Source organism: Rosa chinensis, chromosome 6 (genome assembly GCF_002994745.2).
Source record: "Rosa chinensis cultivar Old Blush chromosome 6, RchiOBHm-V2, whole genome shotgun sequence".
In the NCBI taxonomy this organism is placed as follows: domain Eukaryota; kingdom Viridiplantae; phylum Streptophyta; class Magnoliopsida; order Rosales; family Rosaceae; genus Rosa; species Rosa chinensis.
In genome coordinates this window covers 29,074,862-29,097,490 of record NC_037093.1, presented here as the reverse complement: position 1 = coordinate 29,097,490, position 22,629 = coordinate 29,074,862, and the positions used below count along the sequence as shown (strand labels likewise).

The following is a 22,629-nucleotide window of genomic DNA, read 5'->3' as shown; positions in this document are numbered from 1 at the left end:
GTTTCTCTTCTCCTCATTTAGTGCCCTAAATCTTTTTTTTTTTTTTTTGAGAAAGACAATAACCATTAATCAACAAAGCTTACAAGGGGGGGACATGAACCAAAACCCCAATAAACCGCGGTTATGACTAAATTGCAGAATTTCAGTCTTTTTTTAGTTTTGTTACTGCTAATTTTTGTTTGTTGATGTCGTAGTAAGGTTAGAAGCTTGACTAAAAGACAATTGCATTGCTGACTACTAGTAAAAATCTAATAGAACTTTCTTGAAATTTGGATTCTAGATCATTTTTTATATGAAAAGAGTTTAGTATATTAGGATTCATTTATTTTAATTATTTTATATGTTAAAAATTAAGTGTTTGTCAGTCAAAATATTACTTTTACGTAAATACCCCTTATAGAGATACTATGAAAACCACAGTAATGAACAAGGATAAACAAGTAAAATTACAAGTTAAAAAAAAAAGGGGGAAATATTTGATATTCTATTAAAGGCAACTAGCATCCTCGTCCTTAGGGAGATCGTTTGTTTTCTTTGGTTGTTCTCTTCGCGGTGCCCAAGACAGATAAACCCTAACCAGATCTTCGCTGTTCCCGGGCCGAATGGCTGGCTCCTCCTCCGGCAGCGGCTCCGCCCCCCAGTTCCCTGACAAGCCTTTTTTTCTTCTCTGGTCGCCTCGGCGCGGCGTCCACCCCTCGGCTTCAACATTGGCGAACTTCCATCGCCGTTCATGGATAATGGTGTGGTTTCATCGGATTTGGATCATATTTGGTAATACATCCTTTTCATATGGCTTGATTAATTGGATTTTGATTCATTTATAAATTTGCGGTTTCTAGAATTGAAGTACATATAAATTTGGGTCGTATATATAATTTTGTATCCTCTATCAGTAAACAAGAATTGATCTTGGCTTATATGCATAATTTAGAAATAATTGTACACACTATTCTGTAAGCTATCTTGCTGTTGTGCATACAAGTCTGCAGTAATTGAGAACTGGCATGGGTTGCGTTTAGGGCGGTCTTCTTTTTCCTAGCACCACTTGTTCGATGAAATGCCTCATAGAACGCTTCAATTTTAATTGGGAAAAGCAGTATCTCTTAGTTTCCTGATTAATTGGGTGCTGGAGATTGAGCATTTTGGGTGTGAAAGTTGCAATCTTTGCATCAGCTTTTGGGTGGTGATGATATCAAGGGTAACTGTTTCTCACCAAAAAAGCTATATAATTTGTTAAAGCAGTCAAGCATTATGCCTTTGCTTTTTACACCAGGTTTGTTGTACTTGGTATTTCCTTGCAGGAGAGAAGCTGACTCTAACATACATAGATAGATATTCCAAAGGCCTCCAATAGTATACTCTCCCTTGTGGGATCCATCTCCGAAAGGTGATCTACTCATTCTTTCATTCTCTAGCTTGTGTGTTTAGAAAATGGGAAATAACCTGTTTTCATTTTGCTTTACTTCTTAGGTGCTTACTCAATTGATTTCAAGCCGCCTCAATTATCAGCTACAAGATTATATAATTTTGGCTTCAAGGTTTGATTACCTCTTATCAGTTCCTTTATATTCCTTTTCTCTGTACATTATTGTGAAGGTGTACTACAAATATGCATTTTGAATATGGAAAAGACTTGTCTCATTTCCTTTTATTTTGCTTCAAAGCTGAATGTCAAGTTAGAAAATATATATAACATGTTACTCAGTTATATTATCAATGTAAAAAGTAAAAAGAAGAATTTAAGTTAGAAAGAATAGGTATCCTTTGTTAGCATACTAGAATTGATCTTCGCTTATATCAATTATATGCATAATTTAGAAATAATTGCACTCTTGCCTATTGGTTTACGGTTTATGGAAAGATTGAAACTTTGGCTAGTTGTGATTAAGATAAGGTTATGCAGTTAAAAAGCACCATTCATCTTTGTGTTCTCACATCTTACGATTTACGGAAAGACTGAAACTTTGGCTAGTTGAAAAGCACACTGTTCAGCTTTGTGTTCCCACATCTTTTTCAATGCTATGTAGTTGTTGGTTACCAATCTGACAAAGTGCTATGTTGAATGATGCTCTAAGTGAGGTTTGAATTGGAATTTGTAATGAGGGCGAGAAACAAGTCATCTGCACTTAATATATCCCAACTATCTTACCATCTTCTACAGGGAGTGCTAGTGTCTTTGATGCAGTTACTGCAAAAAAGGTGGGAATCTTTATAAGCTTCAATAATCTTAATATCATAAACAATTTTCATATGTGTACTGTACGGTCTGTACCCAGTCATTTATGCACTTAACCTAATCAATTATGCCCTTACTTAATCACTTGTGTACTGTACTCAGTCATTTATGTACTTAACCTAATATGTTCTGCCCTTACTTGATAGGTTTGCGAACTTTTTACTGTGGCTGCTGCAACTACTGCTGATAAGGCCGTTGATGTAAAGAATGCTGTTGAGGTCAATGAAAAAGGTCATTGATGTATATAATAGTGGCCACAACTATCCTCCAGCTACTGCAGATTTTGTTTCTAGTTGAAAACTTATGAAGCTCAATTTTTTCAGTGTTAGTTAGAGTTGAAAAATAGTTTATGTTATGGCTTTGTTTATCACTACATTATCCATAATAAATTTGTGCTTTTTGATAAATTTTTTGCCTACTGTCATTCAATAGTTTATTGAAAATTAAAATTAATTTGGGAAATAATTTAAAATTTGATAATATATGGAGACGGAGTGAGTTTCTTCCCCTATTTATATGATTGGTGCCATAAATTTGAAAGAAAAAAAATTAAAACTAGAAAATAAAAGGAGACAAACCAAGTTTCGTTTCTTATTCCTATGATTGGCGCCATTTATAGTTAATTTTCCCGCTAATATCTTAATGCTCGATGAGAATAGGGATGAAATTTTATTGGATAGGGAGACAATTTTAATTTCTTCTCCAAATGCATTAGGAGACGGAATTTATTGTTTGTTGCCTTAAATAATTAGGGACGAGGATTAGGAGACGACATTAGCCACAAAACGATTCCGTCCCAAATTTTTTTTAGGGACGAATTCTCATCTTTAGGAGACAAAATGATTTCGTCCCTGAATGCGTTTTCTCTAGTAGTGCATACCAGATTGATCTTCATCCGTCTTGGGAATCCAGTCATTGGTTGCAAGGTTGCTTCTGAAACTAGCCTGTATCCAAATTCTACCCCTGAAAAATCAAGAACTATCAAAGCATATTTTCGAATTTCAAGCACCACTACACCAGATCTCAAACCTGGTAATAACAAAATGAAATTTCCATTCACCTCCTCCCTCGTAACTGTAGTACTGCACAAAGAAGCACAATTTTTGAATAAACTATAACCAAATGAGAGAGAGAGAGAGAGAGTCGATTGGAGCGTCGGCGAGGAGGCTATCGAGCTTGTGCAAGGACTCGAGGCTCGAGTTAACGTAGTGGAACCCGGCCGGGTGAAGACGAAGACCCATGGCCATCGCCAGTGCCGGCGAGGTTGATGGTCCAGTTGGTCCATCCGGCGGGTTTCAGCGGCGGCTCGATAAAGGAGACGACATGGGTGGAGTTAGCCACGATCGGAGGGATGAGGGATGTGAGAGAGAGAGAGAGCTTTGAAATTCTTAATTGTTTAGAGGCTAAAATTGTCTTCTTATCTTTAAATTGGGTGAGTGAGCACATTAATCTCTTAATGGAGCATTTGCAATGAACTTGTTAGTCAGATATAGCTTTGCGCCAACACGACACCATTGGATTGGTGTAAAAGATATCTTTCAGTACTTGAGAGGTACAATTGATATGGGCTTGTTCTATCCCTATAGAGAGATGATGGACTCGGACCCATCACACACCAGGATCGTGCCAACACTGGCCTGCGTCCAACATCCCCAACCCAAAACGACATGTGTTTTGGAAGGTTTTACTAATATTGGATATCTCTCTGACCCATTCAAAGGTCATTCCCAAACTGGTAAAGTGGTCACCATGGGTAAAGACCGTGATATCTTGGAGGTCTACAGAAATAGACCCTAGTCGCTATATTTTTGAACAATGCAGAGATTATTGCTCCTCACGAAGTGATTCGTGAATGAATATGGATTGGATCCATAGTTACGCATGTTCGAACAATTAAGGTTTGAAGTCTACCACATATGAGCCTACGAGCATATAGGATAATGCTACTTGTTTTGAAGCAAGGCTACATCAAAAGCGACCACACCAAGTATAATCAGCAATAACAAACTCTCCTCAAGATTAAAGTGAACTAGGTTCGATCTGAGGACAGTATGGCAGACTTGCTTACTAAGTCATTGCCTAAATTCCACTTTCGAGAAACATGTTGGTAGCATCATTTGCGGCAGTTATCCGAACTCCAATGACTATAGTCGTCAGGGGGAGATGCAGACATCAGGGGGAGGTGTCTACATGTATGGTCTCGAAACGTGAAGGGTGTGTTGTGCTCTTTTTCCCCTTCGACCGAGGTTATTTTTGTCCCACTGGGTTTTTGTTACTCGGCAAGGTTTTTAATGAGGCAATGAGAGGAGCACCACATTTGGGCGACATAAAGAGGGAGTGTTCAAGTAAATCCCTATTTGTGTGTCTGACCCAAACTCTAGGTTACTTGATCTAGTGGCAATAGGATTTTAATTAGAGAGAATCTTGGAGAATATCTTAGAGATATCCATTCATTGTATGATTACCTTTCCTTGTACAATTCAAATTCTATGCATTGTAATCCTGTATATAAAGAGGCAATGACTTACTTGATTCGACTTTGGACGTTGATAATTTTGGATTATTGATAGGAGCATTTTAATGCGACCGTTTAACTGTTTTTCCCTACATTTTCTGCGCCATTTCCTTGGAAAATCCCTGTTTGGGAAAGTTTCCATTCTTCAATTGGGAAAGTTCCTTATTGTAGAAAGTTTCCATTTTTGTAGTTTCCATTTCTCATTTCTGGCAAGTTTCCATTCTTAGTTTAGGAAAGTTTCTATTTTTCATTTTTAGTAAGTTTCTATTTTTCATTTTTAGAAAGTTTCTATTTTTCATTTTTAGAAAGTTTCTATTTTCATTTTAGGGAAGTTTCTATTTTCAGTAATAGTTTCTATTTTCAGGACCTCCGAGCTAAAAAGTGGAAATGAACTCACGAATGGAAAGAGGAGCTTGCGAACGTTAAGGCGAACAAATAAAAGACACAATGGGTCACAGAAATGAGCAGAAATGAAGAAACAAGCTTTCCTGTTTCAACCAGGAAACCCTGAGAAATGGAGGAAGGCTTACCAAGCAAGTTTCCAACGCAACCATGAAAAAGAAATGGAAAAATGAAGTGTCTTGATGTTGAAGGATGAAAAGGCTTGAAGTTGAAGCAACAAGGCCCAAGAACTCTATGAAATTGAGTTGGATTTTTGGCAAAATGGATCAAGGCCCATGAAAGCCCATGGAATTAGGGTTTGTGACGCAAAGATGTAACCCTAGGGATGCCTTGCCGTGAAATACAAAGGGAGGAGAGAAAGTTGGCGTGAAAATCAAGAAGAAAATAAAAGATTACGCCAAGAGATTTTCTAGGGTGGAATTTAAGGAAAGAAATCAAGAAAAGAACCAAAAGGCGTCTAGATTCATTCCTATATTCCCTAAGAATATTTTGGCTGAAATATGAGAAGAAAATCAGAAATATATTCAAGGAATTTTGGCAAGAATATATTAGAGAATCATCTTGGAGTTTTGTGATTGGTTGGATGACACACTAGGGCTTACTTGGCAATTTCTCATTGGTGGAAGTTATATGGAGTTATTAAATTAATTCCTTGGGAAAATAAACAGAAAATCACGGCTTGGAGAGCAAGGAGGCCGTTCCCTATATATACTCTACAACCTAGACGTCTCAAGAATACCACTCCCCCTAATTCAGAAATCAGTTTATACGCGAAAGCTCTCTCCATTCTCTAGTTCATCTTCTGCGTTTTCAAGCAAGGAAGGAAGAAGCAAGACCAAGCCGTGCTCATCTCCATCATTCCACCTTGAATCCGTGCCCTTTTGAAGCTTGCTTTCGAGTTTCATTAGTTCATCATTCGAGTTCTTCATCACCATCTCCATTCACGGTGTAATTCAACCTTCTTTCTTGTAATCACTTTTGATTCTCCTTGTTTGATTTCGTTAAAGATTGTTCTAGTTAACATTGATGTTTGAACAAGGTTTATATTCTGAAATTTTATGATTGAATAAAGAATTTTGATTTCTATGTTGTGATTCCAAAGTTGCTTATGTGTGATTGTTCGATTGAATTTGCTTAATTGATATCTCTTGTATGTTAATCTTAATTGGTTCGAAACTTTTAGGGTTTATGTATAAGTGGTGCTAGATTTAAGAACATGATTCAACTTTTTGTGTTATGAACTTAAATCGAAAGTAGTAAAGGTTTTGGACAAAAATCGAATTCAATTGAAAAGAATTGCAATTAGGTGAACTTATTCATACTAAGTTGTACACTTGAGTTGATAGCCTTTCTATGTGTTTCATGTGTTGAATATGTATGATTGTCTAGCTTTCTAGAGCTTGAATGCATGTTTGATAGGATTAGTCTTTGTGCTTTCACTTAGATTAATTAGCGTTGAAAGTAAAATATGGGAAATCGTTTGCTTTCTAATGTTTCACATGATCAACTCCTTTCACATGACTTGGAAGAACAACTATAAGGTTAATTCGAATTTAATCATGAACTTGGTTTTAATCTTTGTTTCTTATATTTCATTCTTGTATTTGTGTTTTTGTTTATACTTAGTTTTTATTCTTTCTTTAATTTTTCGAAAACCAAAACCTAAAACACCCCCCTAAAATCGTAAATGATGTTTATATGTGTGAATATTATACTTTGTTTTTATTTTAATTGTTTAAATTGTCTTACATTGACAGGTGTACCCTCAATCCCCGGAATAGAACGATCCCTACTTGCTTATACTACTAATGATATTTCTAGGGTTAAATTATATGCTTGCTTTGAGCGTATCAATTATAAGCATGTCTTCATTGCTTTTGTAGTGGGGATCATAAGAATTTCTGTTGGTTGTTGATTTGAGGTTGCGAAAAGGAAAGCTTAATCTAAGGAAGAGTTGATAAGTTTTGAGATTGTGGTATTTTGAATCAATTGGTGTGCCTTTTCTTTTCTAACCGGCATAAAATTTCGAGGCGAAATTTTTATAAGGAGGGGAGAATGTAACGTCTCGTATCTTAATTTACCCGTTTACTAGTCATTTGGACGATAAACGACAACTATTTTCACTTTTACTGTTGTTTCGGTACTTTTAGTGGCCCTAAAAGTTGACTTTTGTTCTGGTCAAAATTTGTGAAAATGTTCTTCATGAAAGTCGTAGAGGACATTAAACCGAGCGCGTGCATATGTGGTACGTAAAAATCGGAGATCGTATGTGAAAGTTATAAGTGAAAAGGTGAATTTACTGTTCATGGTAACTCTCTCTATATAAGGAAACTTACCGAGGTAAGTTCCCATTTCAGAACTTACCCTGACCCTCTCTCTCTCCTCTCCCTCTTCCCCCGCGTCGCCCTCTCTTCTTCTTTTTCCGATTCCTTCACCGTCCGGCATCCGATTGACGTGATTCCAGTTGTCCTTGGACTGTCTCTTACTCTTCTACACGATGGTATCAGTGGGTATCGGTGATTTGGCCGGAAAGCCCCGAATTTATGCAAGCATTGTTACTGTGGCAGTTTGCTTCTCCGGCGAAATTCTCCAGTTCCCGGCTATCTTCGGCGGTGAAATTGGCTTTATTAGGAGCGCCTCGGGTCACTGATCATCTTCCCTCAAGACTTCTAGCTGAAATTTCCACGTTTGGAAGGTGAATTTGAAGGATTTCCAAATTGGTGGGTTTGGAGATTTCCACGATTGTGTTCATCGGCAAAATTGGAGCACTTCAAGATATTTTCTCACTTGGTCACAGTTATGAAAAATGCTTAGAATGTTGAGATGATATTGTGGTTGAAATTTGGTGGCTGGAGGAGGAGTTGGCCGTGCATGAACAGTGGTGGCGTTTAAACAGTAATTTAAATGATATATTTTTTTAGCTAGTTAAATCCTATAATTTCTGTAGAGGTTGAATATGTGAATTTGGTTGGAATTGGAGAAGTTTTTAATCGATTATGAATATCTGAAAATTTAGGATTTAGATTATCGATTTGCGAGAATCGACCGTCGGATATCTCTCGGTTCTGACTTGGAACCTTTAAGATAACGAATTGGTATTAGAGGTACAATTTGGGTTGAATCTGAGAAGAAGTGGAGAGATGATTTATAAGTATTTGATTTTGGGAATCATATTTAGTTATTGAATAGTTATTCACGAAAAATAATTGTGTACAGGGCGACGTACCGAACTATTGCTCGACGAAGGAACTCGTACACGTGGTCGCCTATATAGTACTGTGAGTGGACTTTTGTTTTTAAATAATGATGCATGCATTTATTTCTTAAAATAATGCTCTAGTTATTAATCATATTACATTTTGAGCAAATGAATTGATTTTCGGAATTTGATTTCGGTTTATCTTGTGGACTTGCTTTCAATAATGAGTTTCAAAGGTTGGTTATGATTTATAATATTATTTGATGAATTACTTATTTCTGAGGTAATTGCCGGAATTAAGTATATTTCTAATTGCCGATTTAAGTTCCTGGAAGATTTTCAAGACTAGTTTCGATGGAGTTGGATTTCTCATTTATTTATTGACTTTCGGTTTTGGCATTGGGAATGCCTAATTAATGATTTTGGATTTGGTTTGTTTCTTGGAGATTTTTTTTGGAAATGGGATTTGCTTATACTAATTTCCGGTTTTGGTTACGGATTTGAGAGTATTTGGCGTGCAGGGTCACGTCACTTGAATATACTTATTGTTTTCTCGTAAGATATTGGGGAAGTTTTATGGATTTACTGGTTTTCGATTGTTTTTCCTCACCATACTCGGGTCATTTGATTAGGTCTCCTCCTCACTTACTTTGTGTTTGTGAGTGGCAGTTGAGGTAATTTATTCTCCTCCTCACGTGGGTGGCAGTCGAGGTTATTAGTTCTCCTTCTCACACAATCTATGTGTGAGTGGCAGTCGAGGGTAGGTAGAGCCTAAGGGGCTCCTTTACCCATATGGTGACATCTTTTCCCTATATCCTTTATGTGTTACTTGACTAGCGAGGCTAGTCTGATTCTTTTAGCCAGCGGGGACTGGTATGTTTTCACGAGACTCCGAGTTTTAAAGAAATACGTTTTATAAACGTTGCATGCATCGAAGTTTTACGAATTTAAATTCTTGGGGAAGTAATACAACCTCTTTTCTTTTAAATTATTTATTTAGTCATTTATTTTTGTCCACTCACTCTAACGTGTTTTTCAATTACTTTCCCCTGGGCCCTTCGGTTTCAAATGCCCAATTTGCAGGCGAAATTAGTTGAGGTCGGGCGTACATTGGAGTTGAGGCATAGTCAACAGCATGGCTTCCGCGTTTTCCTTTGAATTAGGTTTTCCTTGTTTATCCTTTCTATTAGAATTGCTCTGATTACTTGTGGGATTAATGTTATTCAAATTGTGTTTTGTGTTTTGTGAATTGGGAAATGTTGTGATTTGGGGAGCAGGGTGGCTCCAAGGGAATAAGGATGGATGATTTAGAAGTGTAAATGTTTTCCTACATGTTTTGGGTAGCCTACTTTTAGGGGAAGTTCCGCCAAATTTTTGGTAGAATTTCTTCTAAGGTGGGCCCCGCAGGGCCACTTCGGATTTATGAGTGAAATCTGGGGCGGGTCCTGTCAGAATCCCTCTGCAATTGTACATCAACAAGAATGGCTGACGCAGTTTTCACCTATAATCATCAAAATCAAATAGGAAAAATTCTTGAAACTGAGATGCTGCATAAAAGAAGAAGAAGAAGATCGAAGAAAGAAGTGAACCAATTATTTGGTTCGTCAGGAAACAAGGCAATGTTCTCCGTTTGGCGTAGCAAGTGCAATATGTACTATTTCCATGCCTAGCTCATCTGCTTAATTTCAAAACCTTCATAGCAATTTCATTGAAAAATTGCAATCGAAATTAATAGTTGCATGTCTGCCATTAACACTCTAAAACAGAGAAGAAGCCACTAAACTTAGAACAGGTTAACTTGAGTCCTTGAAGAACAAGTTATCTTGCCCATACTTGCAACAATTGAGGACATTGTATATGGCTGGCCATGATTGGCCATATCCAATATCACTTTATTTGGCCCCCAAATGATGAGAAATGGGAAAAGAATAGACGAAAGAAGAAAGATAGTGATTTGGTGTATGTGTGTGTGTGGGATGACAGAAATTGTGAGAAGATTGGACCTAGATTGATAGAGAGAGAGAGAGAGAGAGAGAGAGAGTGCGAGTTTTCCCAATTGCGAGGTAAAAACGAAGAAGATGAAACGGTTAATATTTTATCATACAAGTTAACTATTTCAATTATTGCATCCAACGGTCGGTTGAGCATTTGTTCTTCCTCCATGTAATAGGTCTTCAAAGATATAATGTTCTTTATAACTAACGAACAACTTAGATAACACTATGTACATCGAGATTTGGTGCGATCTAAAATATCGAAGATGAAAAATGACAAATCCTTATATTTTACTTTAGGATTAAATTCAGTTTACCCCCCTGAGGTTTGGGGGTATTTTCATGTTAGTCCCTGTCCTCTCAATTTTAACAGTTTACCCCCCAAGCTTTCCAATTTCAATCAGCCGTGTCCAATTTCTACTATTCAGTCCAATTTGGACCGTTAAGTCTGACTTTTGAGGGCTAAAATGATCATTTTAAGACAAAAAAAAACTATAAAAAAAAAGGAATTTTTTTTTTCTTTTTTTAGTTTTTTTTTCTTTTTTTTCTGTTTTTTTTTTCATTACCTTTTTTTTTGTCTTCAACCTATACACCATAAGTTATAATAGGTTTATAAGAACAAAAAGATACTCTAGGTGGTTGAAAGCCGCTCGCTGATCTACGATATTTGTGATATATCTCCCATAAAGTGAAGAATTTTAGGAGATATCCCCAATAAAGTGAAGAAATATCTCTAAAAAATTATTTTATACTTTATCTATAAATATCTGTAAAAAATGATTTTACACAGATATTTCTTCATGATTTTACACTTTATCTGTAAATATCTGTAAAAAATAATTTTACACAGACATTTCTTCACTTTATTGGGGATATATCCTAAGATACTTCTCTTTATCAGAGATATATCATAATATCGTAGATCAGCGAGCAACTTTCAACCACCTAGAGTATTTTTTTGTTTTTATAAACCTATTATAACTTGTGGTGTATAGGTTGAAGACAAAATTTATATTAAAAAAAAAAGATGGAAAAAAAAAATTTTAATGAAAAAAAAAAAGAAAAAAAAAATTCCTTTTTTTTTTATAGTTTTCTTTTTTGTCTTGAAATGACCATTTTAGCCCTCAAAAGTCAGACTTAACGGTCCAAATTGGACGGAATAGTAGAAATTGGACACGGCTGATTGAAATTGGAAAGCTTGGGGGGTAAACTGTTAAAATTGAGAGAACAGGGACTAACATGAAAATACCCCCAAACCTCAGGGGGGTAAACTGAATTTAATCCTTTACTTTATGTTTGTGTGTGTATCCGACACACGAAGAAACTAGTCACTAAACATGGAACCTCCAAAATGATTTGAAAATGGACAACTGTTGAGTAAAAATTGCACACAATGAGCGTAAATGTCACCCAACATAATTTCACTCATATTTATCTAGTGAATAGAGTTTTAATCATTTCGGGTTCGACCCATTCAAGACAGAATGTGTCTCTTAATTACAATTCCTTATTACAGGGAAACACCCTTTAATTCCATTTATGAAGAAACCAATTGTAGGGATATGTGTGTTTGTTTGTTTTTGTGGCTACACCCAGATATCTGAATGGGTTGCCTACGTACCCTTATAGAGGGATCAAGTCATTTGTAGTTCAAGAATTCCAATGGGTAAATGACTCATTGGAGGGGTATTGCTTTTTGGAATAGCAATAGTGTTTGGACGAATTTGGTACACCAAACTAGGGATTCGATTTGTTTGGAAAGACTGTGATGTTTCCTGGTGTTTAGCGGAATTTGACTGATGAGGTCAGAGATTTGGATTGGATGAAACAGGGAGTCAGGGATTCTGTTTGGATTTGTGTGTGAATTTGACTGGTGGAGTCAATGATTCGATTTGAAATTGTGGTTGCATCTAGTACGTCGCTAGATTGCCTACATACCCTTGAGAAGGGAACAAACCGTTGTAGTTCACAAGAATTTGTATTTCTGGCTTTTGTACCAACTTTTGGGTTCGACGGGTATATATCTTTTGAACCCGTAAATGTATTTCTTTTGGACACTCAATTTGGTAGAGTGTTCGCTGATTTGATTTGGGCACCCGCCGTGCTGTGCTTTGAGGTTGGGCTCTGAGACTTGAAGTGGGCCTCACACTGCTTGACTAAGCCTGAAACTCCAAAGAGTGTAAAGTTGATTTGGACACCCATTGCGAAGAGCCGAGTCGAACTGATGTTGGGCTCAGGATTTGAAGCAGGGCTATGCAGGTGGCTTGCTTGGCCTAATTCGGAGAAAAGAACACATCCCTGTAATCTCCATAAAAGGGAGGACTCCACCATTTAATTCTACTTCTGCATCTGTCCTCGATCTTCAATTGCAGTAGTTGGTCGATCAATTGGTATGCAGAAAGCTGGTGCGGCCCCCCTTCTCCAACATAATCAATTGAACTTGCTTTTTATTTTCTTATTGACATTGTACACCACCATTTCAATCATTCAATTATACTTGCCGACATACAGCAAGTTCAAGGTGGAATTTTGTCTAAACAATTAAGCAAGTTCAAGTTTGATTTCATGTTCTAATTAAACAGTTAAGTTTGCTCCCCTTTGTTGTCTTTTGCCGATCAGACCACCACTTCAACAAAGCAAAATTTTAATCATTCTTTATTTTGCATTTGGGCATCTGAGCCTTGAATTCTAATTAACTTGCATCCACACACACTGACAATTGCTTTTGTATTTCTAAGCAGGCCTTAATCGTTCCTCCACCAAGCTTTTCACCGCCAAGACATCATTTTGTTTGATATCTTGCTTGGTGTGTTTTTCTTTGGGTTTTGTATAGCTTGTTTGGAAATGGTGTGAGTCCATTTTATTATCATGGTGAATGGGAAGACAAAAGGCTGGAAAGCCCTTTGGCGGTGGCTGATTTCATTTATTTTTGAGAGGATTTAGCATCGAAACACGGCTGTTCATGAACAACCAAAATTTTCCGACGCATTAGATTTGCAACACCATTTGGGAGGAGTTTTGAGCATTGAAACGAGGCCGTTCGTGAACAACCGTTTTGTTTCATTGCGTTAAGGATTTAAGAGCAGCAACAATGTCATTTCGACGGACTTAGAAGAACTCTAATAATAATGGTCGTTCATGAACGGCCTATTAGAGGTTTGGAAGCCACAGGACGTGGAGGATTAATTGGGGAGGCTTCACAGGGAAGGCAGATGTATACCTGCAGCTTTGCTTCTGTGGTGACTCTTCTTCTCTGCTGCGTGTTTCTTTTTTTTTCCTTCCTCTCCTCTCTCTCTCTCTCTGTTGCGTACTCTCTGTCTTTTTTTTCTTCTGCTCTTGTTGATCATATATATAGCACCCCTCACCGTTTCGTGGACCATGTGAGAGAAAGCAAAAGCTTAATTGGATATTCTTCCAAGCACATGGACGGCCTTCTTCCTTTGTCACTTTGTTTCCATTAAAAGAAAGAAATGCAAAGCCATAGCCCACCGCTTTAACAATTATGCTTCATATATTTTTAATGCACTTGTCCTTCTCTTTTCTTCAACGTCTTCTTTTCCTCTTAGTCTAAGAACAATAATCAATTGAGCTCATTCATCATTACAATGATTAATTATTCTTATTTAGGGTCATTGCTGAGACGTGCATAGAGCTTGTTTGCACCCTCATCTAATTGGACTTGTGATACTTTTTTTGGTTTCAACAACAACGTAAACAGCTGCAACCGAACTGAATTGTATAGAGATAACCTACCAACCCTTATATGTCTTGCTTCACCAAGAATCATGTAAAGTAGCTCTTATGTCTTCTTCAACCATCCGACGTTTCACTTCCCTTCATGTTCAAGCATTAACCCAACAGATCAAGACCAACTAAATCAATACTATAAAATCTTACATTATATTTCCAGGAACTTCAACCTCGATCATCTTATTCTCTCCCCTAGAATTCAAGCACGCAAGACCATATCGAAAGCATGAGTCGATCACCAAAAACCTATCCAAGTTTCAACTATAAGCTTCTTCTCCTCGGAGTTTTCCTGGCTTTCGTTGTCCTCTTTGTCTTGAGATCAAGCTTCTCATCATCTGATTCCAATCAAAATTCATCTACCATCTCACCAAAGGTACCTTTCCTCAATCCTTCGGCTAAAGATTTAAGTAGCACTTCTACAGACTGCTCACCAAGTACTAATATTCCTTGCAACAAGATCCCATCCTCTCTAGTTCAAACCATAATCCACTACACAACCTCAACCATCACCCCACAACAAACCCTCAAGGAAATCTCAGTGACAGCAAAGATTCTAGACCAGAAATCACCATGCAACTTCCTTGTCTTTGGCCTTGGCCACGACAGCCTTATGTGGAGTGCACTCAACCATGGGGGTAGGACAATTTTCCTGGAAGAAGACGAGTCCTGGATCGAGCAAATCCGACGCCGCTTCCCCACATTGGAATCATACCATGTCACATATAACAGCAAGGTGAATGAGGCTGATAATCTCATGGATGTTGGGAAGGGGCCTGAGTGCACTGCAGTTGGTAGTGATATTAAGTACAGCATGTGCCAATTGGCTTTGAAGGGTCTACCGAGTGAAGTTTATGACATCAAATGGGATTTGATAATGGTGGATGCACCCACCGGGTATCATGATGAAGCACCGGGAAGAATGAGTGCCATATACACAGCTGGAATGATAGCCCGAAATAAAGAGGAAGGGGAGACTACTCATGTGTTTGTTCATGATGTGAACAGAGTTGTGGAAGACAAGTTCTCTATGTCATTCCTTTGTAAAGGTTACATGCAAAAACAGGAAGGGAGGTTGAGGCACTTCACTATTCCTAGTCACAGGGATGGTTCTAGTAGGCCATTTTGCCCTGAATGATCGGCATTTTGTTGTTTTATTTCGTCAATTTCTTTTGGAGACGAATTGTTTCAAGGTTTATTTCAATGCTACTGGCTTCCGTGTGTAAGATGATGGTGCTACCTACAAGGCTACGATGCGCGCAACAACAGTTTTGATAAAATTGTAATAGAGATTGACTCTCTGTAAATGCTTTTCCACATGCATCCATTGTACTAGTCCTTGCCAAGTAGGAATAGATATCTACATATGGCAGTTTGATGTCCATTCTTACCCGATGAGTATTTTAGTTTTTTTCTTCCTTTGGTTATTTTCGGTTTGTTCTTGTGTTTCTGTCAAAGATCAAAATTGAAAATCTTGTTTAAGATGATATATGCATATGTGTGTGTGTGTGATTCATGATGTGGTTTCAGCAACTTACGTGGACAATGAGGAACTACCTTTTCTCGCTTCAACATCACTATGAAGGTTTACAACAAGTCTATTTGCTTGAATTGTTCTTGTTATTGATTAAAAGTCGAAAATATGTACATTTTTTATTTGGTTTCGAAACTAGCTACATGAGCAAAAGTCACAGAGGAATAATAAATAAATAAATGGAACTACTCTTAATTAATCCTGATATATATTTAGTTATATTTAATTAGCTTCCTAACTAGGCGCTTCACAAAGTTATCTGTATTCATGCTGGTGGCCACGACCTTGAGACGCACTCTTATTCCATATATGTTGAACATTGATGGGGGTAATTCTGACAAAAGAAAATTAACGATCTTGGATTGAGGGGTTTGAAGTGTTAGCTTGATTTTGAACTCTTTGGATGAATATAATAATTGAAAAGAGTTTATGGCACCCACTTATTCCGTTATTATATAAAAAAAAAAATTAGCAATTTTAAAGTTATTAATTCTGTTATATGATCATGGAAGTTGGGAACTATAAGCATCCTTGCTATAATTCCACTTTAAGTTCTGATCCCTAGCTGGAAATTAATTAGATCTCACTTCAAAATTTTGTTTCCACTTGTTGACATCTATATATGATCTCATAATGTATGTTCTAAAAATCGGCCTAGGCGGCACCTAGGCGCTAGGCGTGAAGGTGCCGTTCAGATTTTTCCCTAATCGTTTGCCTTAGGCGCCGGGCTGCTAGGCGTCCGCCTAGGCGGGCTGGGCGGATCCAGACTGGGGCTAGGCGCTAGGATCTGAACTATATTCAACCTCACCTCTTTCTTCCACCGCCGCTTTTCCTCTCTTCGAAGGCTATACTGCCGCACATAAGTCCATCCCTCTCCTCGATTTCTCTAGGATTTGAGACCGGATTGGGTTGGGAGGTGGCAATCGTGGTGATGGATGGTTGGTGGTCACAGGGAGTGAGGAGTCTTCGACGATAACATCTGGGTCTTTGAGATCAGAGTGGGCGAGAATGGGAGAGAAGAAAAGAAAGAGAGTAAGGTGATGCGGGATATGAGTGCCATGATTGTGATGATGATGATGATACGATGCTGCTGCTGCAACAAATGACTTTGAATTTGAAAGTGTCTCTTCTTCTCTCCTGTACAACTAACAGATGAGATAAGATAGAGCCTTTTTTGTTTTTTTTGAAAAGAATGGTTTTTGTGTTTTTTGGTCAAAGAGATAAGATAGATCTTAATCTTTGGGCTTTATGAATATTGGGTCTGGGAGGTGGTTGACTAACAGATTGTTAGATATAATCATACCTACCCGATTTATTTTTAATTAATAAGTATGATTGTTTCTTTTGGCTTATGATTGCTAAATTTTAAAACATTTTTTCTCTATTTATTCTCAATTAATTGTGAACTTTAAATATTTTATTTATATAATTATGTCATAAAAATAATATTAAAATTAAAAATTAAAAACCGCCTAGTCCCCGCCTAGGTCCCTAGGCGCTAGTCCCCGGATCACTGCCCGACTAGCGCACTAGCGCCTAGCGTTTTTTAGAACCATGCTAATAAGTTCTCCATATTCAGAAAACCATGCAGTCACTAGGGGAGCAGCAACTAATTATCCAACACGTACAACAACCAAGGAAACATTGAAACTAGTCAAACTACCACCCTACCATTACCTCAACAACAAAAAGAAGTTTACTTCTTTTTTTATGGTTTCCTTCCAAAACATTTTTAGCAGATCAAAAATCATAATCATGAGACTGAAACCACGACCAACTCTTAACCTTAAGCTTCTCCTCCCCTTCTTTTTTTTTTTTTTTGGTAATATTAAGCTTCTCCTCCTTGGATTCCTTGCTTTCTCAAGAGTCGAGCCCATGGCTTTTCATAGAAAGATAGATCAACAAACTAGTCACTAAACTTCAACAAGATCCCCCCTATTCCATAAAATTCTCCTACCCACATCACATGTATATGGCCATAATAATGCTAGAACAAGTCAATACCCAAAAAAAATAAAAAGAATAGAAATTTTAAAAAAAATTGTTGTTAGACAAATAATAAATTTTTTAACAATAATTAGGAAAATTATAAGGTACCTACTTTGTATGTCATACACATATTTATAGATATATGTGATAACAAATTTATTGACATTGTTGTAACGTTAGTACTTTTTTGTGTAGAATCTTGTTGACAAATTATAAGGTAATTACTCCACCTACAACCATTACTAGCAAAATTGACTATACACACTTATTGAAATCAGTGAATATAAAATCTAATAGTCACTGATATCTGTGTGGGAAGCCCAATAGCTACCCTACACTCACACATTTTTTTTGAATTAAAATACTTCATTAAGGGCTATGCCTAACAGGCCAAAGGCCCAAAACAACATAAATGGAAATGTTACAATCCACCTGAGTCAACTAGACAAAGGGAAAACAGAAAGAACCTAATCTGAAAAAAGACACCAGCAGCTATCTCAGAGTACCTCCGCATGAGGACAGGGCAATTCATCATTCTTGAGAACTAGAGACAAAGGGTGGTGACTGGTCAGCCCATCTTTGAAGACCCACCCTCCGATTGGCAAGTGCAGTTGTAGTGTAACTCACACATTTAATTTATGTCCTATTAGGGGGGTGGCCTTTGGTCTCTCCCAACTGATAGAAAAATCAGTGTGAATTATTTTGTGGGATCCATTCATATCTCACATTATATAAATAAAATTGTAATTAAAATTTCATTTCAAAAAATTTGTGAGAACTATTACAAAACTAAAATCTGTGAAATAGTATAAAACTAAAGGGTTTTTGTCCATTTACCCCATTTTTAGAGAGTTTTTTCCCACTTACCCCATTAAGTTTTTTTAATTCTCTCTTACCCAATTCACTCTAATGAGGTATTCCCTAATACCCCATTAAGATTTTTTTTTTGTTTTTTAATTTTTTTAATACCATTTTACCCTCACCCATTTGTACTGAGAGAGAGAGAGAGAGAGAGAGAGAGAGAGAGAGAGAAACCATGGGAGACTTCGCCGGAGCCCCTTCACTGGCCGCAGGAATCTGGTCAACTTTCACCGGAATCCGGTCAAGTTTGGCCGGATTCCGGTTACCGGTTACCACCAACCGGAATTTTCTGAAAATCTCGCCTGAATGTTTCTTTTAGCCCCAATCTATTGCCCCCTAATAGAGGGGCAATAGAGGTCTGTTGCCCCCCAATAGACGCCTATTGCCCCAATAGTCTATTGCCCCCTAATAGACGTTTATTGCCCCCCAATAGACTACTATCAGCCATGTATTGCCCCCCAATAGATGTCTATTGCCCCCAATAGGACTTTCAATTGCCAGAATGAGAACTAATCTCCCTAAATTTAGACAAATAAAACTTTGATTACAGAAAAAAAAAAAAAAAAAAAAAAAAAAAACAAGGAGATTACATCAATTCAAAATGTCTATTGCCCCCCAATAGCCGTTTATTGCCCTCCAATAGAGGGGTAATAAACGTCTAGTAGGGGGCAATAGACATTCAAAACTTTTTTTTGTCTTTCCTTCTGTCCCATTACTTGATTTAGGCACCCAGAGAAAAGCTCTGGGCACCCAATCACCTCTCTCCTCTGCCACAGCCTGGGTCGAGCACCGGCGTCGTCCAGGAGGCCATCGGCGACGCCAAAGAGACGGCGAGGTGTCCAGGAGGCACTCGAAGACATCGTGTGGTCGTCGTTGTCAACGTCGGCCGAGCTTGGGCGAGCTGCAGCAGAATCCGGAAAAAATTCGACCCGCACCGGCGAGACGATTGGACGCGGTCGAGCTCACCAGCGAGTTGCACGGAATCTGGGCGTTGTAGTGGTTGGACGCGGTCGTTGTCAGAGCGACAGCGGTTGGACGCGGTCATTGTCAGAGCGACAGCAGTTGGACGCGGTCGAGCTCACCTGCGAGTTGCAGCGGAACCTGGGCGAGAGGTCGAACCTCGCCAGAGTTAGAGATCGGGGAGGGAGGGAGGGAGGGAGGGAGCGAGAGAGAGAGAGAGAGAGAGAGAGAGAGAGAGAGAGAGAGAGAGAGAGAGAGAGAGAGAGAGAGAGAGAGAGAGAGAGAGAGAGAGAGAGAGAGAGAGAGAGAGAGAGAGAGAGAGAGAGAGAGAGAGAGAGAGAGAGAGGGAGGGAGGGAGCGAGGGAGGGAGGGGGAGAGAGAGAGAGAGAGAGAGAGAGAGAGAGAGACATAGAAGCAGATGTAATTAATTAATTAAGTGATGGGCAAAACTGTCATTTTGCTTTAAACAGGGTAAGTGGGAATAAAAATTTGTTGCTGGAGTAAATGAGATAACTTTGCCTCATTTTGGTACTTTTGGCCAAGAACCCAAAACTAAAATCTGTGACGGTGCATTTGGATGAGAAATTTATAAAATCCGTAGGAATTTATAAATAATGGAATCTTTAACTCCATCAATCTAAAGTTCCATTAATTGTAATTTCCATTGTTTGGGTGTATCTATTTAGGATTTGAAATGTGTAATAAATTAAGAAAGTTTACAATAAATAAAAAAAAAATTGAAAAAAGCCTTATTTTGGAAATGAAAATTGAATATTGCAAAATAATTCGTAAATGACACCTATTTTGGTGGAAATTGAAGTGGAGAATTTAAACAATGAATTCCTTCGTTTTTTTCCACAGAGAAATTTAAATTTTCCAATCTGATAATGCCAAACGAGGGAATTAGCTTGTAGGAATTATGAAATCCTCATTTTCAGTTAAATTCCATCATTTTTTCCCTCATCAAAACACACTCTGAAAGGAGACATAATGAAATTTTCATTCTCCTACATCCGTAACTTACTGCACAGTAAAAAAATTAATTTCAACTACAAAGTAATTTTTTCATTCTCCTGTATCAGTAACTTATTGCATAGTAAAAAACTTCATTCCAACACATTCAATTGAAATCATTACAAGGAAAGATAATTCTTCATTCTAAAATATAATTATTCATACAATTACAAACTACAATTCATATTGTTTCTAGGATAAACTTCTAATACATTAAGAGTTCTTGGAATTCAAAATAAGGTAAGGTAATTGTTGATGAAGGTGGAAGACCATTATGACTTTCTCCTTCAACAACAAATTCCTTGTCCAAAAACATCAATATTCTAGCCCATCTATATTTACCTATTAAACTTCCTTAATATTTTTTTTTTTTTTAGAATGAATAAACTTTCTTAATATTAGATTGAGAGTAGTTTGGAATAAAAACAAAAAGCTACTCTCATGACATTTACATTAGCAGAACTTACCATATCAGTTTGTCAAAGTTCTGGGCATTTTTTGGCAATATCCATACTACATGGATGGAGTTGGGATGACTAGAATACTACTTTATGGCCAGGTTGAAGTAACTTGTGTAATCTGCTGTACAAATGCTTGTGATACCATATCTATTATGAAAATCCAGCTTCTTTCATCCATTGACCCATTCTTAGTTGCTTTTTGCTCCCCCATCTTCAAGTTCTCTTCCACTAGTGTCATTTGATTCCTTCTAAACTTTTCTATCTCTTCAGCCATCTTCTCCCTTTCAGCAAGTTCAGATCTAATCCTTTCCTCTCTCGTAGCAACCTCAAATTTCTCCCTTTCAACTTCACTTCTTATTCTTGCAGTCTCTAACTTTTGTTCCTCAAATCTAGCTTGCAAAGTTTTCCACATTTCTTGAAACTACCTCCTTTTGAGTATGAATGTAAGAAACATCCTGCCATTTGACTCATGCTCCAAGCCTCGTGCTTCTCTACCCCTAAGAACTTCCCCATATATCCATATATATATATATATATATATATATATATTCTCTAACTTGTGGAGTTATTTCAATGTTCAACTTCTTTCTTTCCTCCTCAGCATGTTCATATTCCATCTGCAATCAAGTAATACAGAGTATGAAGTAGTGATTCAATGGGCAGATGCAATAATTTAACAAGCTTGAACATCAACTGCAGTATAATAAATGGCAATGTTATTTTCTGCTATGATTGTGAGTTTCATGAAGTGATTATGAATTATTCCGGTTGTGATTTTTGGATATTAATTTGTTATGCCCGGATTCGAAATTATGATTTATGTTGTTTTTCAACAAAGTATTTTCCATAGTATTTTCCAAAATGGAACATTAGTTCATTATTGAACTTCCTTGCTTATTCATCATTGACCCGAGAATATTTTTGGCGTGTGGGACATGCAGTTGATTTATTGATATTTCATATTTATTTATTGACTTTCGGTTTTGGCATTGGGAATGCCTTGATGATGATTTTGGAATTGGTTTTGTTTCGGTTTACGGAGATCATGTTTTATTATTATTTTTCGCCTTTCTGCTATTGATTTGAGATACTTTTGGCGTGTGGGACACATGGATGATATTTTTGGCTTACTGTGAGAATTTGGGGAAGCTTTATGGATTTATGTGGTTTTCAGATTTTCTTTTGCCATACTTTGGGTGACTATTATCATTGCTAGCATTGATGTCCGCCTTTGTGGCGAGGTTATGGGATCATCGAAGCCCGTCCGCCTTTGTGGCGTTGGTTACTATCTTTGTGACAGTAATGCTGAAGCCCAGTATCTTAATCGCTACACTTAGTGGCGTGTGGGTATATAACGGGAGTATATGGGAGTACATTAGCCTGGGAGGCTATCACCCGAGCCTGGGAGACTCATTCGTATGGCTATCTTCTTCCCCTACTTTTATATTATTTATGGGCTAGCGGGGTCTAGTCCGATGATACGATACTCAGCGGGTTTGATTTACCGTTTCCAGTTTCCTGAATTTAAGAAATAAAATTTTACAAACGTTGTATGCATTGAGGTTTTATAAATTTAAATAAGTGGGAAAGTATTTAAGTTTGCTTCATTTAAATCATCTTAATTATTTATTTTTGTCCACTCATACTAACGTGTTTTTCAATACTTTTCCCCTGGGCCCTTCTGTTTCAAATGCCCAATTTGCAGGCTAGATTAGTT

General features: G+C 37.5%; 1 protein-coding gene and 1 long non-coding RNA gene across 2 annotated transcripts; both read left to right on the top strand.

The window, feature by feature from the left end:
* Positions 1 to 919: 919 nt before the first annotated feature.
* LOC121049817 lies at positions 920 to 1,603 on the top strand. Its single transcript, XR_005801406.1, has 3 exons — positions 920 to 1,198; positions 1,302 to 1,387; positions 1,471 to 1,603. It is a non-coding gene; the product is annotated as an uncharacterized LOC121049817 (long non-coding RNA).
* Positions 1,604 to 14,249: 12,646 nt separating this feature from the next.
* Positions 14,250 to 15,582, top strand: LOC112172407 (glucuronoxylan 4-O-methyltransferase 1). The gene has a single exon (XM_024309734.2). The coding sequence runs from the start codon at positions 14,323 to 14,325 to the stop codon at positions 15,229 to 15,231; it is 909 nt and encodes a 302-aa protein (XP_024165502.1). The 5' UTR covers positions 14,250 to 14,322; the 3' UTR covers positions 15,232 to 15,582.
* Positions 15,583 to 22,629: the final 7,047 nt, after the last annotated feature.